Source organism: Microchirus variegatus (assembly GCF_963457635.1).
Source record: "Microchirus variegatus genome assembly, chromosome: 20".
Taxonomy (NCBI): domain Eukaryota; kingdom Metazoa; phylum Chordata; class Actinopteri; order Pleuronectiformes; family Soleidae; genus Microchirus; species Microchirus variegatus.
The window spans coordinates 5,653,678-5,675,978 of NC_139821.1; the positions used below are offsets into that span (position 1 = coordinate 5,653,678).

At 39.7% G+C, this 22,301-nt stretch overlaps 1 protein-coding gene across 3 annotated transcripts in view; it reads left to right on the forward strand.

Annotated features, from left to right (window-relative positions):
• The window catches only part of anks1b (ankyrin repeat and sterile alpha motif domain containing 1B), a 180,917-nt gene that overhangs the window by 146,914 nt on the left and 11,702 nt on the right, over positions 1-22,301 (forward strand). For all 3 annotated transcript variants that reach the window (XM_083906997.1, XM_083906998.1, XM_083906999.1), the window contains exons 20-22: positions 16,467-16,574; positions 17,394-17,597; positions 20,207-20,329. In XM_083906997.1, coding sequence (XP_083763123.1) covers positions 16,467-16,574; positions 17,394-17,597; positions 20,207-20,329 — 435 coding nt within the window. The remainder of the gene's footprint in view (positions 1-16,466; positions 16,575-17,393; positions 17,598-20,206; positions 20,330-22,301) is intronic.

Genomic DNA, 22,301 nt, shown 5'->3' on the forward strand with positions numbered 1-22,301 from the left:
AATCCCCATTTGCTGGTTCTAGAGCATCCATAATTATGTTTTTATTCCAGCTCGTCAGATGATTGCAAATGGACCGTCGGCAGCAGCAGTTGTTGAACATCTTTGTCTTTGGGGAGACGGCGTTTAAGCTGCTTTGCTTTTGGGCTTTTAATTTTCCCCCTCCGGTCCAAACTAATTCAGAGGCTTATGTCAAATGACTGTGGAGGTAATAATAATGGAAATAGACTTTAATATCCCAGGTCCCCCGGATAACATCTATCAGCTGTCTGTCACACAAATAATTTACATTTTATAATCTTCCCTCGCAGCGACCACACAGTACATTTAGGGACGTTTGTACCATTTAATGGTCAAATTAATCAGTTATGGAGAAGAGGAAAAGCAACATATATTCTACAAAGAAGAAGCCTGTGTATAAAACCTTTAAAAGTGTAGTTTTCTTCACTGTAGAAGCAAACCACAAACCTGGATTTTCCTGCAGTGTGCTGTCCTGTGAACGTCCACATGGTGGTGCTGTTGCCTCTAACTTCAGTTGCACCACCTCGCTTTGAGGTGAGAGAGAGAGAGAGAGAGGGAGAGGAGGGGAAAAAAGAGAGAGAAGTTACAAAGCCAACTGCATCAAGGCTGACAAATTGATCTGCTGTTGGAGTGAGTGAGTCCTCAGAGAAGCCAGAGCGGAGCAATTAGACATGGATTTTATTTTGAAAAGTCACGTTCACGACAGTGGAGTGCAGATCGTTTCTGGCCCTCAAGGAACATTTGCCTTAATGTGTTCTAGATGAGTGGAAGCTGATATGTGAGGAGGAGGTGTGTGTGTGTGTGTGTGTGTGTGTGTGTCCTTGGTTGCCTGAATTGTGCTGAAAAGGCAGAAAGTGTTTGATTGAAGGTCAGAGGACAGAGGATCTGCTCTTGCATATACATTATTCTCTCCACCTGTGCTACTTTAATTAACTGTTTTTGTGCCCATAATTGACAGATAAAGGCCGTCTTGAGGTGCTTGAGTAAGTTTAGTTTTTCAAGTTTAGTAGAATTTTAAATCACAACCCTTTCCTTCGATGACTACAAAAACCAATCCAATCTTGTTTTCTGATATTAAAGGCACAGTCAGTTGTGTAAAAGAGTTTTGCAATTGTTGACTCAATTCAGGTTTAAATATCCAGGGCTTTATGGCTCAGTATGTCGTCATATCCTATAGGTGTGATGTCAGGAAAGCTTTCATGTGAAGACCTGTGTGTGTGTGTGTTTTACCTGCAGGGCCTGACTTGTCCCTGGATTGCATGTAATTTTAGAAAGAACACACACACACACACACACACACACACACACAACACACAGGCAGCTATCCTTCTTATGACCTTAACAGTAACCAGCGAATACTTTTACACTCGAACCTAAACTTAACCAGTTCCTCAGAAATTAGGTTCTGGTTTGGGTCTCCATGAGGACTACTGGACCCGACAAGGTCAGGATTTATGCCAGAAAAGATCCCAGAGAGGTAACAAATACAAGGACACACACACACACACACACACACATACACATAGTATTGGGAATAATCTGAAAACCTCAAAAAGACCAACTCTGTGTGTGTGTGCATGAGCGTAACAGTCAAAAATAAATTGAGGACAGTCATGAGAGTTCAGTCTTTCTTCTTCTACCGCGTGGACTCAGTTGCCATGGCGGCTAGTAGTTACCATAGAGACAAGAGATATGTGTGTGTGTGTGTGTGTACTGGATTGCATTTTTCCTGACACTATTCCAAATATTCTGCGTGTGTGTGTCCGTGTGTGTGTGTGTGTGTGTCCAACGCTCCTGTAGGTATCACCTTCTTTGTCACGTCTCCAAACGGACAGATTGTCCCACATCCCGACACCAGATGGTTGCTGCCTTCAGTGGGAACTGCAGGACTAAATCCTATACGTACAATAATAGCCACACTTTGAAAGTGTTGGTTCATTAGTTTGCCTTTACATTAATTAACATATTCATGAGTTTTCACACCAAAAAGACGTTGTGTCATATATGTACATTCACGTACAGCGTCTGTTTGTGTGTGTGTGTGTGTGTGTGGGTATAAAAAAAAAAAAGAAAAATCAAGTGAGTAGTAGCTGGTGTTAATTTTAGCGTGGGTGGATTCGCCTCAGGACTGCAGTGTACTTCACCGTCCCTCACCGACGATGTGCAGCCCCTTATTTGGCCGGCCTGCACTTCCGGTTGTAGAGATAAAGAGTGGGAGGTGTCGGGATAGAATGTGTGTGGCCCCGCCCCCCTTTGAACCTGTGGCTCATTATTGCAACTGAGCAGAGAAGGATTAAACCCTCCTCCTGCTGAGGTGTTGCAGTGTGCTGTGGACCTAAGCCTGCCCTGACATCCAGACGTGGAGTCGTTGCCTCATTGTTTAAGCAGCGTTAACATGATTGCGTCATGTGTGAGTCACACTGAAGGTACGATCTACTCCGCTGACGTCATAATGTGTTAGTCATAGTCAGAGTACTGCACCTATTTCCTCACATATGTCTGAATATGTCATAGTACATTGAAATATACAGCATTAATTAGGCTATAAATAGTCTCAGTATTGTTTTAGTTTTCTTTGTCCTCTTTAAATTAACTCCACTCTCGTACAGAAGGTATGGTTAAATCAGTAATAGACTTATTTTGATTTATTTGATGTCAAAATGATGACAAAATCAACCCTAACCCTTCAATCTAACTCATACCTATGTGTAAGGGGGTTTAAAAAGCCAGTTATTTATTTATTTATTTTTTAAACCAACCTTAAAATCACATCAAGTAAATGCACAGTATGTCATTTGTGCCATTTCTGAAGTCGGGAGAGAGTGAAGCATCATAGGAATTGTTGTCTTGTCTAGTTCTCCTGTGCATCCTGTGCATTTTGGTCTTTACAGGTAGATCTTTAACGGCAGAGTGACAAATAAATGCAAAAATATAAAAGATGACGCTCACTGGCTATACTAGATGATGTCATTAAAAGAGGAAAATTAAGTTAACTTAAATAGAAATACAGATTTGTATGGATTTAAAGAGTGTTGGAAGCACAACTCCACGTGTGTGAATTTTCTACTCCACTTGGACTCCCCGACACATTCCCTTAGTTTTTAAAGTACCGATGTACCCGTTTAAATCTATGTTATATTTATCTATAAGAGCAGACTCTGCTGCTTCACATAAGCAAGGACCTCATAAAGACAGAAATAGCCGGCGTGACGTCAAGCTTTTTGGGTTTGGATTTCATTTATCTGACGCCTGTAAATGTATACTCTCATACGTAAACAGATGCACGCACACACACACACACACACACACACACACACACACACACACACACACACACACACACACACGCACATATCTCTGGCGTTGGCGTCCTCCATGATTATGCCGCGAGAACGTTTCATAAAGTAAGTTTTATTTCTAACTGGATACATGTTCTGCACGCTTTTGAAATGAACAATATTGCGCTCTGTGATGACGTCGCTCTGAAGTAAAGGAACATTGCAAAAGAGTCACTGTGATCAGATAATTGGGAATTTCTCTGCTGCGAGCCATTTTCCACCAGATGTCTGAACTTGTCTGTGTGTGAAGCTGACGAGAAGAAAATGTGGACTTAAGAAGACTAAAATGACAGAGTTCTAAAGTGAAGCCTGTAGTTTTCTCCTGAGATAATGTGAGCTGACTGAGAGTTAAAGTTACCAGGTAACCACACGGCTTGTTTCTCCACAGATTTCAGTCTTTGTGTTAAACTTCATCCTTTCGTTAGAAACAGATCAGTCATGCAAACATCTCATTTTCACTCTCGTGTGAATCCTTTAAAACAAAACTTACTATATTTGCTGTATATACTGTACACTCCACAGCCCCTTTATTATGTATATCTAATCAGATATGAGAGGGGAATTATCATTTCGACAAATGTATTCTCATATTTAAAATGATTACGGTGATATTTTTGCAGCACTCTGAATTAAAAAAAGATGTTTTCTTCAGTCTGTAGCAAATAATGTGTATAGGGTAATCTAAAATGGAAATTTGTTATGCATTTTGGCTTGAGGAAATATTGCGTTTCCATTGCAGTAGGGGCCATATTGTGCTTTTTGATTAAATTTCCATGAATTGTTCAGCCCGAGTAGACGCGATCATCAAGACCACCTGCTGTAGGAATAAAGAAGATTTAAGTTGGAGCCGCAACTAGAGATTATTTTCATCATCGAGTCGAATCTTTTGAGCGATAAAATATCAGAATATGTCAAAAAATGTTGCTGATGATTTTCTCAAATGTCAAAATGACTCAGTTTTAATGATTTCTTTGTTTTATGGGGCAGAGAAACCAAGAAATAGTATATTATATATATGTTTATTCTATTATATTATATTTAAGAAGCTGAAACAGTCAAAAATCTAGTTCTAATCATGAAAAAAGCTTCAAACGATCAGCTTGAAGCGTGTGGAGCAGCAGCAGCAGCAGCAGCATAAAGACCACACCAGCATACATTAGGCTCCATGTGTAAGTGTATAAGTACACACTGTACATATGCACATTATTCCCATCACGGCGATGATGATGATGCTTGTGCTGCTTGTTGAACTCGTCTAAACTCACGCATTTGCACCAGCACGAGCTGCTCTCTGTACGAGCCCAGTGTCTCCATAGTGACGAGATGGAGAGGAGGAGGAGGAGGAAGAGGAGGAGGGGAAAATGTAAACTGGGTAAAGAGAGGGAGAGGGCAAGCGCTCAAGCAGAGACATGTAGGAGATGTAGTCTGACTGCTGCAAGCTAGAGAAAGAGGAGGAGTTGGTGAGCGGAGGAAATATCTGCAGACAGAGTGAGCGTGAGAGGAAAAGGAAAGACGAAAGCTGTCGGTGAGGAGGAGACGAGAGCGCGGAGAAAGAGAGGAGCGATAAACGCAAAGGGACCAAAGAAATAAAGACTTGTTTTGGACGGAACAGAGAGAGAGACACTGCAGAAGAGGAAAGACGACTTCCCTGTGTTTCTTTTTGGATTAAGCGGCGTCTCGGCTGCAGAGGTAAGGCTACGGTGAGACGGGATGGAGACGGAGAGAGATGAGCCGTGATCCTTTTGTTCTTCACTTCACTGCTGTGTGTTTTATTTCTGCAGCTTCCTCCCGTTCTCTGCAAAGCTGAGGTGGTTTTAAATAAGCACTGCTACGAGATGAAGGTGTTTTTTTTTGTGGTACATTTAGTGTAGGAGTAGGAGTGAGTTGAGGATGAGCTGAAGCGTATTTTGTGTGTTTTTACTGCAAGTCTGTTGTTTCCACTTGGTAAAGACAACTCCTCTGTTTTCTGTCTCTTTGCTGATGATGAAGTTACTTTTCTGAGTTGCATAATAGGAGAGGCGGCCGCGATGCTGAGCTGTTACGCCGACTTGCGTGCACACTTGTAGTTTTCGTGTTTGCGCCTTGTAACAGGACTTTGTAGAAAGTCAGGTTTATCTTCAAGCTAACGTTGTCCTGATTTATGTCAAATTCTCATTTGCATGCAGCAGCGTATGCTGGGTAGATGCAAGAGGGGTGAAATCTGGGACAAGAGATAAAGATAGTGCCGAGGAAGAGCGGTGTGGTAAGGTTTTAAAACGGTTATAAAAGTAATGTAACGCAGTGATTGTCACACTTAAGGCGTCTTGGATTGATCTCAGTGGCTCACAGTCGTCCATGCTTCAAAAAGACGCTGAAAAGTTTCTATTCAAGCAGCCTGTGTAAACTTGTTTAAAGAAAATGATGAAGGGGTAGAAGATGACTGTGATTGCGTAAGACTGTGAAAAAAAAACCTTGCAGGAGGTAAAAAAAAATAAATGGTGGGACAGAATGAGACAGGTCCCAGCAGGACTGAGGAGACATAAATATGTTGAGCAACAGAAACACGCCTGTCCATCAATCACAGCACAGCCTCCCGTTCATGGAGTCATCTCATAACTGCGAGTCATTGCCATAGATTTTTTACTCTTTAGCGACCGGCGTTAGTCAGAACGCAGAACGGTAACCGACGTCATGAGGCTACGGTTTTCAATTTAATTTTGTTTACTTAATTCTGCCGGGATTAACACATACTTTACACCTGATCTGTCATTGACATACAGTTTATTTTCAATGCGTTGACATATTGTTTTACTAAGGCAGTGGAACGCGTGACAGAAAAGTGTTGGCAGACGCCCCCGTCTCCCTTTACAGGCCGTCAATCAGACAGATCTTTTTCTGCTCTGAAACATTTGTCCTCGTCGTCGTTGGCGGCGGTGAATAAATAGACCGAGGCGACCGCGTCCTGAAATATAACACAAACGTTGTTTGTGTAGGAGAGGAGTGACGTGATGTTGGATAACCTTGAAAGGACGCGGTGTGTTATTGTTTGCTTCTAAGTTGATTTATCTTCAACACCGACGCTGCTAACCTCTTTGGTTTTTTTCACCACAATATATAAACACAAATGAGGCTACAGTTAGCTAATGGAACAGGCTAACACATATTTGACCAATGTAGGTGAGAAAACACAATTTTAAACAAAGACTCACTCTTGAAGTCAAAGAAAGCAACGTTTTACACATCTCTGTTAAAACTTGTCCAAACAGCTGTGTTTTAAATCTTATTAATATACTGTATCTTGAACATTAGCCAACCCTGACATCAAAAACATGAAACCTACACGTTTTAAACGACTGTCGTTTCTTCACTTTTTTGTCTACGCGAGTTATTCCGCATCTCAACTTCTTACTCGAGACGTGAGGAGAGCACAGTGAAGTTGTCCCACAGACGCACATAATATGGTCCATACAAGCTTCTTTATTAGCCGAGTCTTGTCTCCAGTCTCGTTTTTGTTCACGCTTCAGCAGCCGTGATGAGCAGCTGTTGTACTGTACCTACAGTATGTCAACCTGAACCTGTGTTATTGCACAAACTGCGCACATCACACACACACACACACACACACAAACTATACACACAACCTTGTTTTAAGATCTCATTTCTTATGCAGCTTCACTTTTAGATGTAGTATTATTTCTGTTTCATGCAGTATAAAACTCCTCCTTCATCCACAGATAGTATACATATATATATATACATACATATATATATATATATATATACACACACAGCGTGAGGAGAGCTGATGTGCTGCTCTGCAGAGTAAAGATTATTTCCATCCTCCAGGATTTGAAGTATTTTATAATCCAGAAAAAAACATCATAAAGCATTTCCTCTCTTATCTTATTGGTAAATTCAATTCATGAGCTACACACACACACACACACACACATACACACACACACACAGCACTGGCAGTCATCGTTACGCTTCTCTCGCTATTATTGGAGATACATCTGCCTCCATGGCTTATGAACGGCCCGCTCTCATTGGCCCGCTCGCTCTTCTCGGCAGCGTGACATCATCGTCCTATTGGTCCGTAATTTTTTATACATCACCCTCAGCTACAACTACAAGCTTCCACTCCGCTCTCTCTGGTTGCCGGGCAACCCAGAGGTATCCGGTTTCTCTCCAGTGTACCCCCCCCCCCCCCACACACACCTCATTGTAATGTGGTGTATGTGCGTGTACATGTGTTTTTTTTTTTTATTAACTTAACCTAAATTCACAGAAATTTGCCCTTTGTCACAATTTTGGTTGCAAAGGTTTGTCCTTATATCACTGAGGTTGAATGAGGTGTGTGTGTGTGTGAGTGTGAGAGAGGGAGAGAATAATCAATTAATAGTGCAAGCAGATCAATACTAATCATGCCACACACACAAGTGAGGGATGGAGTGATGAAAGAAGGCAGCGGAGGAGGAGGTGGAGGAGGAAGGTGACTGCGGTGATTAAGTGTGAAGGGTTATAAATGCATCAATATTCAGGGGTGGAAAAATTAACCAAGCATAAACGTCTACACCTTTACAAACACTTAGAGCTGAGCACATGATTCATCTTGTATTAACAACTTGTGTTGCATAACAATTCACATTTCCTGGCTGCTGAGTCTTACAGTGGGCAGATTTAAGTGCCTCAGGTAGGGCAACAACGTTGGCTGACATTATCCCTCACATTTATGTGACTATAATAATTATACTGCAATAATTGGGAAGAAATCCTTTCTCATATGCGTTTGGTTTGGACTTGATTGAACTTGATGGTTCAAATCCTGACTCACTGTCAACCAATTCTCTAGAATTTATTTTGTATTTAAGGAAGGAGAAAATAATAATGATGCATTATCTTTGGAGGCGCCTTTCAAAGTGTGAAATAATTTCCTCCAGTGGTTGCTGCTCTCAGCTACAGAAGAGCATTAAAAAAAAATCTAATAAAACAGCATGAATTCTGAGATTAAAGAAAAAGTTAGAATTCTGAGATTAAAGAGAAAGTGGGAATACTGAGATTAAAGAAAAAGTTGGAATTCTGAGATTAAAGAAAAGGTAATAATTCCGAGATTAAAGCCAGAATTCTGAGATTAAAGAAAAAGTGAGAATTCTGAGATTATCTGACATTACAGTGAGAATTCTGAGATTATCTGAGATTAAAGTCAGAATTCCGAGATCATCAGAGATTAGTCAGAATTCTGAGATTATCTAAGATTAAAGTCAGAATTCTGAGATTAAAGAAAAAGTCAGAATTCTGAAGAAAATCAGAATTATGAGATTAAAGTCAGAATTTTGAGGCAAATCGGAATTATGGAAGTTAAAGTCAGAATTATGAGATTAAATTCATAATTATGAAAAAAAAAGTTATAATTCTGAGATTAAAGTCAGAATTCTGAGATTAAGGTCTTTTATTCTATAATTCTGGCTTTTTTTTTTCATGTGGCTCTAATGCTCTAATAGTCAAGCATATAAAAATATAAAAGCTGCAAAACCAAAATATGTCCAACTGTTATAGAGTTCCTGAGCTTCATGAGTGCAGGAGGTCCATTTTAATCACAGTCAGATTTGACAAAGCAAACATTTCAGTTGCAGTTCTACGTTACTTGCCAACCAACTGTTGGCTCATATATTCAGCATAAATCTGTGTATGTTTCAAACTAGTGATGACACCTTTTTTCTTTTGTTTGTTAGTTTGTGCCAATACACAGGCAGATCTTGAGGAATCGAGTCTAAGAATAGAGTAAGAATCATGACCATAAAGTGTGAAAGCTACAGCTCTGTGTGTGTTTAATTACCTCCACCGTGAGGTGGTTGCCTACCACCAAGTTTCATAAAAATGTGAAATATATTTTCTACTAAACCTCAAAAGAGACACAAAGACCAGAGGTTTGTGTGTGGGAAAAACTGAGTGCGTACAATCTTTCCTGAACAGACTCATCTGGTGTGATTCACTGTCCACTTAATTTGATTTGAATATCCCAGGCTTCAGGCGGAGTTTGCTGAAGCAACAAGAGAGAGACGGGATGATAAAACTGAAGCTAACCAAGAAGAGAAAGATGTAAATGAGGAGGACGAGGATAAACCTGTCAGAGCAAGAGCAATAAATGAGATGTTGTTCCTAAATATTACAGTGACTCAACAGCTTGTTTAATTTGGCTTTAATGCATAGTGTGTAATCTATGCCACTAGGGGTCTCTGAGTCAAAACAATAACAAAATAATTTGTCGTTTGATGACGTCAGGAGGCGCGGGATCAGTTATTGCTACTCTCTCTCTTTGGTGAAAGAACAACACAAACGCCACCAGATACTTCCTTTACATGGCGTTATTTAAAGGGAACCTCATCATTTTTAGATGTTTTAAAGCAGAAATATGACCTGTTATTAAAATTATGACTTTGGTCTTTTCTCACTCTTTGAGGCGATGCTGAGGCAGCTGCGGATCAATATGACCATTCATTGTGTGGCCTGTAATGTATTCTGACCCAGGCAATTTAAGTAACCTGACACCAGTGGTTCTTGAATCTGGAAAAATCAATTCAGTATTCTTTCGAGTGGTGGTGCGTGTGTGTGGGGTCGAACCCCAGTCTTACACCATTAGAAGATGGCGCCAGAGTGTGGAGCTGAGGCCGTCTGGTGATATCACAGATGTCACGCCCTCACAGTTTGCAGGGAGAGAAGTGATCGGTCATATTGACAATGTGGCCTGGAGAAGAAGGTAGAGAAGCACACACACACACACACACACACACACACACACACACACACACACACACACACACACACACACACACACACACACACTCTCTTGTACTTGCTGCATACTGAGGACCGGGTTGCTGACAAAGTGAGGACCAGCATTTCCACTTTATAAATCATCACAATTACAAATATCTACTTCATGAATGACATCAACTACTGGTTGCAGTACCATAAAAGGTCTGCAGGTGGAGCCCCAGAGCAAAAAGGGCTGGAAAACTTTTTCTATGTTTTTTATTTTGCTGTAATTTTTGGTTCAAAATTTGACAAAAACGTCATACTATACCATGTCGTCCAAAATTTGACAAAAACGTCATGCTATACTATGTGGTCAAAAATTTTAAAAAATCTTTGACAAAATTTTTTTGGTCCAAAATTTGACAAAAACGTCATACTATACTTTGTCAACCAAAATTAACAAAAAAAATTTGACCAAAGATTTTTGGTCCAAAATTTGACAAAAACATCATACTATACTATGTGGTCCAAAATTTGAAAAAGTGTTTGACAAAAAATTTTTGGTCCAAAATTTGACAAAAATGTCATACTATACTATGTCGACCAAAATAATAAAAAAAATTTGACCAAAAATGTTTGGTCCAAAATTTGACAAAAATGTCATACTATTCCATGTCGTCCAAAATTTGACAAAAATGTCATACTATATGTCGTCCAAAATTTTAAAAAATCTTTGACAAAAAATTTTTGGTCCAAAATTTGACAAAAACTTCATACTATACTTTGTCGTCAAAAATTTTAAGAAAAATTTGACCAAAAATTTTTGGTCCAAAATTTGACCAAAACTTCATACTATACTATGTCGTCAAAAATGTTAAGAAAAACTTGACCAAAAATTTTTGGTCCAAAATTTGACAAAAACGTCATACCATACTTTGTCAACCAAAATTAACAAAAAAAATTTGACCAAAGATTTTTGGTCCAAAATTTGACAAAAACATCATACTATACTATGTGGTCCAAAATTTGAAAAAGTGTTTGACAAAAAATTTTTGGTCCAAAATTTGACAAAAATGTCATACTATACTATGTCGACCAAAATAATAAAAAAAATTTGACCAAAAATTTGTGGTCCAAAATTTGACCAAAACTTCATACTATACTATGTCGTCAAAAATGTTAAGAAAAACTTGACCAAAAACTTTTGGTCCAAAATTTGACAAAAACGTCATACTATACTTTGTCAACCGAAATTTACAAAAAAAATTTGACCAAAGATTTTTGGTCCAAAATTTGACAAAAACATCATACTATACTATGTGGTCCAAAATTTGAAAAAGTGTTTGACAAAAAATTTTTGGTCCAAAATTTGACAAAAATGTCATACTATACTATGTCGACCAAAATAATAAAAAAAATTTGACCAAAAATTTGTGGTCCAAAATTTGACCAAAACTTCATACTATACTATGTCGTCAAAAATGTTAAGAAAAACTTGACCAAAAACTTTTGGTCCAAAATTTGACAAAAACGTCATACTATACTTTGTCAACCGAAATTTACAAAAAAAATTTGACCAAAGATTTTTGGTCCAAAATTTGACAAAAACATCATACTATACTATGTGGTCCAAAATTTGAAAAAGTGTTTGACAAAAAATTTTTGGTCCAAAATTTGACAAAAATGTCATACTATACTATGTTGACCAAAATAATAAAAAAAATTTGACCAAAAATGTTTGGTCCAAAATTTGACCAAAACTTCATACTATTCCATGTCGTCCAAAATTTGAAAAAATCTTTGACAAAAAATTTTTGGTCCAAAATTTGACAAAAACTTCATACTATACTATGTCGTCAACAATTTTAAGAAAAATTTGACCAAAAATTTTTGGTCCAAAATTTGACAAAAACTTCATACTATACTATGTCGTCAAAAATTTGAATTGACAAATTGAGTATAGCATGTTATAACAACATAAGGAAGTGATTTCAATGAAAACAAAGTGAGGACCGGCCAAAATGTCCTCACTTCGTAAAAATGACCTCACTGTTGGTTAAAAACCCTCACTGGTCCTCAGTATGCCGCAAGTACAAGAACACACACACACACACACACACACACACACACACACACACACACACACACACACACACACACTAACACTAACAAAGACGGACCAATCACACACAGTTGTCAAGGTTGCACCAGAAGAAAAAAAAGCCTCTTCTAACCACCGAGCCTGGTCTTTTCTTTTATTAGACCCAATCGCAAACAACACTCGCACTATTTGTTCTCCGTGGCTCCTTTTTTAGCCTCTCCTGCTATCGTCTGGGTTCATAAGCGTGAGAGGAGAAGCAGTGACAATAAGGACAAAGCAGCAGAGGAGAGACGTGCAGGAACAGACGATGAGCGCTAATTTCAGGTCAAGGGAATAATACGGGCTGATAGTGAATAGGAGGCTGATGAAAGGGATATTTAGGCCAGTCGGTGTGAATTAGACAGAAGTAAAGACACTAATGAAAGTGTTTTTCAGTCTCCTCTCCATGTCCGTCATTAAAAGTTTGTGCTAACTTGAGCACAGACCACACTGTTGGTTCCCTTCACTGGGTTTTGTCATGCTTCAGTGACCCGAGCAGCTTCCAAACGGCGAGAAAAGAGCGCTTTGTGTCCAGTGTCCCTCAAAAAGAGCGAGGTCGCCGCTGTTAATGTCCTCAATCACTGACATTCTCTGCTCAAGCCTCGTGTTACTGCACAGGTTTCTCTGCTACAGTATCTATGGCACCATTTATTGTTCTGATTCAAGGTCGTTTTCAAGGTGAATTCACATTTTTCCAGTACCTTACAGCCGAGGTTTATGTAATTACATATTGCAAATAAGTATGAACCCTTTTCATCACATTAGACGATCATATTTAATAATAATAATTACAGTCGCAGTTTTCAAATCGTTTAAGAGTCGTTTTAATCCTCCATCTCGTAAGTGAACTATCCAGTCAGTCACATTTTCAAATACTTCATCCAGAATTCAAGGACTTCAAGCACCCATATATGAAAGAGGTCGGCTCGTTTATGTGATTCCCTTGAAAGTGTTTGTATGTAATTGAATTAAAAATAACTTGAAGGCGGAGCTTTGATCCTGACATGACAGAAACGCCAGAGAATTATATTGATTTTTTTGCAGCAGCAGTAAAAGTGACAGCAGGGAGTTCAGAGGAGGAGACGGCACGGCTCCGTTAACCGTATGTGTGGCGGCTAATCCGTTAATCAAGCCTGTTCAGTCTGGACTAACGGGACTGTTAAAGGGATTAGCGGATTGATCGACACACACACACAAACATAGCAGCTCATCCAAATGCTGCAGGCAAACGGCGCTCTGCACATCACATCGTGCTACTGTTCTGAAATCAAGATCTGTGACACAGAGAAGACGTGGATATCACTTTTTATACGAACTCGTAAGAAAGGCTCTCGCTTAAATGTTTTCTGGTTTCTTTGCTCCATGTAACAAAGAAAATCATTAAAAACTGACTCTTTTTTGGGATTTTTGAACAAAACGAGAGATTTGTCATGCTTTTCAGGTTTGAGTGGAATTTTCTGACATTTTTTGGGCAAAAACAATTACTCGATTATGAGAATAATCATTAGTGGCAGGCCCAGTGAGATTTATACACTCTGGATTTTTAAGGACAGTAGATCACAACATGTAACTGTTTGACTGTTTTTAAGCAGAAAGTCGTCATCAACTGTCTCAGGGAGTTTGGCCTAAATAAACAATGGACCGTAACCACGTACACAAACGTGCTCATTAAGCTAACAGGTAAACAGTGGGTTGTGGAAATGCAAGTGAGCACATGGTCAATTCTTAAAGACTCAGGTCTTATGTTCACTGTCCGTCTGCTGTCCACCACAGCCTGAAAGTCCTCAGCAGCAGAATGGCTGTTTATGTGACAAGAAACATAAATAAAAACACAGTAATAATCCAGATATATGCTGTGGTAGCTCTGCTGCGATGAAAATAATCTAAATGCAGATTATGATGATGATGCTACTGCTGCAGTGAAAATGTGTCTTTTAACAATTCAACCTGGCATCCATTCAAGAAAAAACAACCTCTGATGTAAGAGCTGTAGAATCATGTGCAGGTTTAAATGTACATACATTTTTATTATATCAGGGTTTTATTTATTTTTTTTAAGGATGAGTGAGTGTGGGTGGGTGACTGCTGGTGCTCAGTGTTGCCATGGCGATGGTTGAACTTGAGGCTGAGGTTGACGCTTGTACTGTAGTTGAAGTAGATGCTGTTGCATAAGGCAAAGAAGTGTAATACAGGGACACGCAGGTATATGTTCTCTGTGTGTGTGTCATACTATTATAGCACACAGGAGGCTGAATATTTCATAACCTTTTGTATTTGCTGCATAAAATCTAGGTAATTTACTATGAAGTTAGTGCCATCATACATGTTTTCTTTTCTTTTTTTTTCAATAAGGCAAAATTAAATGAAGACAGCAACTTTACTATTTTTCTAAATTAAAAATTCTAAAATTCTTGAAGCCCAAGGTGAAACTACAGCTAGCGATGCTGATTGTGTGTCCAGAAAAGCCATGAAATCATATAAAGCCAAGACAAAAAGTGTTAGAGAGGCTTTAATATAAGAGTACGAGAGAGAGAGAGAGAGAGAGAGAGAGAGAGAGGAAGATACAGAGGCTGATGAAAAGCAGAGAGAGGAAAGATGGAGAGTAAAAAGTGGTGGAGGGAGCACAGGGTGGCCATAATACGCCAATTAGTTCCACTGGCCGCTAGTCCCAGTTCTGGTCTGTTTCCCTTTGATCGGTCTAAATTTAACAATTAAAACACATTGTTTCCATGCAGACGAGAAGAGCAGAGGAAGAGGGAGTTGAACGCCTTCCTCTCCCCCCTCTCACTGAGTAACTGTAAAACGTGCAAAGTTTAGAGCTTAGCATTTTTCAGCTCTCTGTATCAATTATGCAAATGCAACGTTTATTTTGGTTCTGTTTGGGTGTTTAGGTTCATCCTCGTATAAATCCACAGTGTGCGCTTCCTGCACCTCTGCCCCCTTGTTGCTAGTCTATATTTTTGTTTCTGGAGCAGATGTAGGGCAGTAATTGGTGCAGCTGATGATGAACTCTGTGTTTGTGTGTGTGTGTGTCTCTGATTGCGCTGACTCCAAGCAAGACTGTTTGGAGAATCATTAGACTCGCAGCAAGGCCTCAGATTGAAGCTAATTACCACCTTTTGCCCTGAAGACGCACTCACAAACACACAAATATTCTCTCACATTTTAAAAGACCTTGAGGTTTAAGCCCTGGCAGCAGTTTATTATACAGAAGCCTGGGTGACAGAAGGTAAACATCGGCCATTTTTTTTTAAACGTAATTCAATAGAACAATTGTAAGTTCCAGCTATTTCTGGTGTGTCTGCACCACATAGGAATACAAACTCTGACACAGGGACCTCACAAGCCACTGTAGCTTCATGTAATCCGTGGCTTTGCTGTCGACTTGTGTGCTCTACGTACCGTTGACCGATTACCAGGCTCCTACTTGGGGTACAGACGCGTTTCCACATCACTTTGTTAAGAGAATTTCTCATAATCCAGTCGTCTCTTACTCCAGTAACTGTAGTAGCATCAGTGAAGGCCTGGTGTCCACAGAAAGAAAGAAGAGAGAACGCTGAGTGCATTAGTGTGTTTGTGCCTCTGTAATGAGCGCCTCAGGAAAATCAATATGCTATTACAAATTTACCACGTTCTCATATCAGTGAATTTGCTTTTTCCACGGTCAAACAACTGTATCTCAGCAACAGTGTTTTACCCCTGGCTAATGTATTTGTTTGTTTTTATCACTTTTTTATCATTTTATCACTCCACAATTTTATATTTTTTTAAATGTCTTAATTCACCTTTTTGATGTGACAATGTAAAAGATAAAGACCACTGTACACATTATGGCGTGTATGAGACTCCTTGAATTTTGATAATTTTCTATCTTATGTTCCAGTAAGTCTTGAGTCTTTATTTTCAGGAGTTAAGTTTGACTTGAGTTAAGTTTACAGTTCTGGTTAACACGCATTGTCTTCTCTGTTGAAAGGTATTGATTTTTTTTATCCATTTGAGAGAAAAAGACCAAAGTAATAAATTACAGCGGCAGGTTTATTCTATATTGAACCTTGTGTCTGTGTGTACAGCATAAAGACTTAAATTTACAGCTTGAAATCTCAATTTCCCAGTTGCTCCATTGGTAACTCCTGTAGTTATTTATGTTCAACCAGCTGTCCAAAACCAGGATTGAATCAACAAACATGAAATAAATGTTAAAAGAAATCCTGTCTTCTTGTGTGTTTGTCCAGGTGTTGAAGATAAGTCTTATCGGACATAGAAAACGGATCTTGGCCTCGTTGGGGGACCGGCTACACGAAGACACTCCACAAAAGCCACCGCGGGCCATCTCCCTCCGGGTGAGTGGGTCACAATGACATTCAGTGACTAAACCAACACACATTTAAATTATTATTATGAATTCATCATTGATGGCTGCACATAATCTCTGAGGGGAACACAGCCTCCCCACCACCGCTGCTGTCACCATCTAAATGATTACCCAAACATCTCAGGCAGGCACAAAATGGCCGACCCATTGTAGGTTCCTTTCCTGTTGGCTTTTCCTGGATACTAATCACAAAGAACTGGCTTTCCCCATCCCCATCGGTGCTATGCACTAATGTTCCCCGTAATAGTATTTTGCTCTTAGTGCCGAGGGAGTCATGAGTGTCTGCCTGGTTGATTCTGCTCATTTCTGTTTCTTCCAAAATGTCTCATGTCAATTTGAGAATTGAAATGATGTAACTAATCATTTACTAAAATAAAATGCATGCAAACCTTTGAGCGATATTGTAATGATAGGATTAAATCAAAAATCCTCAAAACCACGACAACGTCCAAGTTCGACTTAGGTAAACATCCTTTTCCCTAAGTCGATTATTTCTCTTAGCGCGACTTCACACTGAAGAGGTGTGGCTTCAGTCAAACCTGCCGAGCTTCTGCTCACAAAACAATGTCTTTGCCTCTTAACAGAACAATTTTTAGATACTCGTACACGGGCGCCATGGCAACACTGGAGCTGAAAAATAAAATGCGACCATGTACAGTACTGGGAAGGCAACTGCCCTACTTAACTGTACTCGCAGCAGTGACACAGCACATTATGAAATGATGAACGAACCCTGCCTTGCTTTCCCAACCTTTTCCAAATTATCTTACCACCCGTGTTTTCCCAGGAGCCCGGCGGGAACCACACTCCTCCCCAGCTCAGCCCGTCGGTGGGCCAGGCAGTGTACACGGCGGGGGTCCCGGGCGGATCTCTAGACGTGCAGCATCTTATCATGCAGGCAGACGCTCGGCGCAGACAGCGCAGCAACGACAACTACTTCGAGGACGTGCCGCGATCCAAGCTGGAGCGACAGATGGCTCAAGTCAGCATGGTGAGGAAGGGATGGAGGGATGAATGGAGGCTGGGATGGGGAGTGAGGGGTGGACACAAGGGCTGTATTATGAATGGTCACAGAGACACACGTGGCTGAATGAATAGTCTGCTAGAGTTATTTGTTTGATTACAAACGTTGATTGATTTTCTAATAACTACCAAATTCATGGTGCATCAATTACCACAAGGGGGCTGCAGCGGGAAGCATGTGTGTCTGTAGAAGTGATGACATTTACAAGGTTCCTTGAATGCATTTTGAAGCTGCTCCTCTAATCACCACAGAAGAGATGAAATTCACCAGGGTCATTGAATGCATCTCATTAACAGCTCATCACCCTGCCTTGCTCCCCTGCACTGGGGTTTGTTGTTGTTTTTGTGAAGTGGATATTTACCCCCTTTTAGAGGAAGCACACACTACAAATGTTTTGACGGCTAATTTCTTTCTGATTGCGGAATAGCATTATTGCGAGTGTGGTAATGTGTTTTAAATTGTGCCTTCCTCAGGTTGACATGACATAATCCTTAAACACAACTGTACCCTGCAATTTTACAAAGTGGAAGATGGTATAATACGCTAATTTGCTTTCAGGCAAATGTCGTATTTCTAAATTATTAATTAATTAAGTGCATGTCAACCAAAAGTGTTTTAATCTGTCTGCTTTTGTTTAAAACCTATCATTAATCTTCTGCAGCAGCCGAACCATCTGACACCAGCAGTCGATTTTACAGTTTGTAGTAAACTAGATAACTTTGTGCTTTAAAATGATAACATATACAAAGCACAGTTTAGTGGGCGAACTGCAACTATTGTTTTGGCATCTTTACAAATGGAATGAGCAAATAAATGATCATCTCTGGTAGTAGCTCCATAAAAAAATAGGGCATTTTGGATTTAATTTTCATCAAAGATGTAAAAACTTAATCAAGAGATTTTTTTCCCCCAAAATAAGCACTTTAAATTTCAAGCCAATTTTATTCTCATCCAAATGCAAAATTACAACTTTGCAACCCCACAATCAACAGCAGCACAGAAACTCAGAAACACTTGGACACGTGTGTGCACACATCTGAGGCAGCAGCTGTGTTTTGATTGGCTGTGATTAGGGTCTTTTTTTGTGTCTCTCTGTGTGAATCACAGAGCTTATCAGTGCAGATTATCACACACACTCTTGTGGTTTTCCTGATGAATATCTCAAGTGTGTGTCACTGTATCTCCCCTCGTCTCCAGATACAGCACTCCACCGAGGTGGTACTGATGACTCAGCTCTGCCAGATGAGGAGCATAACTATAAAGAGATCTTTATTATTCTTCACTCTCTGTGTCATTACCCTTCTCTGACTGTCAACACATCTCTAATGTTTCTGATGTTTCCCCCCCTCGGCTCTTCTTTCAATGGCCATTGTCTAATGGTGTAACAATTAGTGAGGAACTAGGGAACTACGGTGGCCTACACATACCACACATTCTTCTATGCGTATTAAGTTGTGGCTTAAAAATGTGAAAGGCTGCAACCCTAACCCTGAGGCTGCAGGAAACATGCCTCTGTAAAGCAAGGCCCTTGCTGTAAGTCCACATTAAAGGCTTACTCTAAGGCAACAGAAAACTTTTTGATCTTCAAATGATTACGCTATTATATAAACATACTTGTGGGAAGTATATTCAATAAGCCTAAATCTTAAGCCGGTGGAGTTTAGCATTTCTTTCCATGTCCCCACTTGTTTCTATCCCAAAGCTGTTTATCCAACATCTCCACATCTGACCACAAAGTCTCACCTCCTCGCTCCCTCAGCAGCTTTTTGAAGGGGATTAAATACACAAGCAATCAGATATGGACTAACGCATAAACATGCAGTCTTTGGCGCTGTGTGTGCATATCTCCTGCAAAAACTAGGAAGAAAATAAACTCAAGCTAAAATATTGGAACATTTAAAAGCTGAGAGCTATGGAAGCGTATTGCATTCACTTGAAAAAAAAAATAAATCCTGTTTTTCTCACTAATTAATTTTCGGTTTGATTTTTTGAATATTTTTTTTTTCTGTTTTTCTGACTAATATTTTTTTCCCCTGTTTTTCTGTCTAATTTTTTTCTGTTTTTCTGAGTAATTTTTTTTTCTGTTTTTCGTGCAAATCTTTTCTCAATAAAGGAGTGAATGTGTTTATTATTTCAAATGCTCTCTAAACTCAGAAAAAAATTACTCCGTAAAACGGGAAAAAAATTTGCACGAAAAACAGAAAAAAAATTTGCACGAAAAACAGGAGAATAATTAGACAGAAAAACAGGGGAAAAAAATATTACTCAGAAAAACAGAAAAAAGATTATTCAAAAAATCAAACCGAAAATTAATTACTGAGAAAAACTGGATTTTTTATTTTTTTTTCAAGTGAATGCAATACGCTTCCGTAGAGAGCAATTAATTTGAATTTAATTTCCTCTGGGATGTTCTTTGAAGTGTGTTCGTGTTCAGTCAGGAAAGCCGTCACATCATGAACCAAAACTCAGGCCAACAAGTTATGTCCATGCGAGATACTTAGGCACAGGCCCTTAATGTCATTTAATCTCTTGTGATCGAATTTGCATCTCAATGTGGAATTGATTGTGCGTTTCAGGCAGGCGAGTGGTGCGAGCCAATCACGTTGCGGCCACCAAACGAGGCCTCGTCCACGCCGGTGCAGTACTGGCAACATCATCCCGAGAAGCTCATCTTCCAGTCCTGTGATTATGAAGCCTATGTGAGTATCTGTGTGCTTACACACTGTATGTAGGGCAGAAAACTTTATGACACTTAATCATGAGAAGTTTGACTGGTTTTGGTAAAGGTATGGACTAGAAATGAGGTAGATTATTATGTAAGAGGGAGCGAGAGAAATAACTGGGTTGGGGAGAGTTGGAATATTCAAATTCAACCTCCTTTGTTGTCCTACCTCTGAAGATTGGTAGCAGTAGTGTGGACCAACAGACTTCTGACAGATGGTACAAACACACATACAATGTGTTTCCAGGAGAGAGATGGGACACCAAGGATAAATATGGAGGTGCTTTCACAGAGCCATTTGTGACAACATCTCTAACATGTGCTGTCCTGGGACAACAGGCACCAGAAAGCTCAGAAAGTGAGATAAATGAGCAGGTGCCACATCCAGGCATGTGTGAATATTGGCATATTGATCTACTGAATTGAGTAGAAAAACAGAAAAGCCGTCAAAAACTATTTGTTTGTTCATAGAGAAACGAGGGGTAAGTAAGTGACCAAAAATGGTCAAAACTACTAGGCCGCTTACTTACTACTACTACTATTTTTAAATGTAAATGTACTTTATTTATGCAGCCCTTTACAACAATCCTTTCGGTGATCCAAAGTGCTTTACAAGAAATAAATAAAGACCTACTTGTTTTTGGGGGGCTTGAGCACAGCCCTGATCTCCCACACCACAACCACCGAGTTATTTCTTGGGACTGCGAGGTGGAATCGAACCAACCACCAGCAGACTGGCACCACCTTACAGGTGCGGATGAAACCACTATGCCACACATCCCGGAGCTCTTGGTGCTTTTCAGTATGTACTCCAACATTTAAGGTTCCTGAATGTGGAACCTTAAATGTTGGAGTATAAGGGAATTGAACCCACAAGCTCAAGATCCTGAAGGCTGCTCCTTAACCAGTTGAGCTAACTAGACACTCTTGCTTTCATTTTCTAACTGTTTTGCTGCGTGTGCTGAACTGACGTTATTAAGTAGTTCAATACGTTGAGGTCATGGGTTCGATTATTGAAAGGCTCCCAAATTTTGCAACTAAACACAAGGACAAATAGCTCATGGGACTAAGAGAATGACTCAAGTTCCTAAGATTCGTGTGAGTATGGGTTCAAATCTTGCATGGACTGATTTTTAAATACAATATTCAACCAAAAAGAGTAAATAGGAAAGAGTGTGGAGTTAGCTCAACTGGTTAAGGAGCAGTCCTGAGGATCCTGGGGTTATGGGTTCAACCCTTATATGCCAACATTTAAGGTTCCACATCCAAAATGAACAATGAAAAGCACCAAGAGCTCCCAAATCTCTCATGGGTGTGTGGCGTAGTGGTTGAGTTCACAACTGTAAGGTTGTACCAGTCTGGTGGTGGTTGGTTCAAAACTAAGTTACTTACTTACTTAACTTAACTTACCTACTTACTTACTTACTTACCTACCTACTTACTAGGCCGCCAACTAACTAAGTTACTTACTTACCTAACTTACTAGGCCGCCAACTAACTAAGTTACCTACTTACCTACCTACTTACTTGGCCGCCGACTAACTTACTAGGCCGCCAACTAACTTACTAGGCCACCGACTAACTAAGTTACTTACTTACCTAACTTACTAGGCCGCCGACTAACTAAGTTACTTACTTACCTACTTACTTACTTACTTAACTTACTAGGCCGCCAACTAACTTACTAGGCCACCGACTAACTAAGTTACTTACTTACCTACTTACTTACTTACTTAACTTACTAGGCCGCCAACTAACTAAGTTACCTACTTACCTACTTACCTACCTACTTACTTGGCCGCCGACTAACTTACTAGGCCGCCGACTAACTAAGTTACTTACTTACCTACTTACTTACTTACTTAACTTACTAGGCCGCCAACTAACTTACTAGGCCACCGACTAACTAAGTTACCTACTTACCTACTTACCTACCTACTTACTTGGCC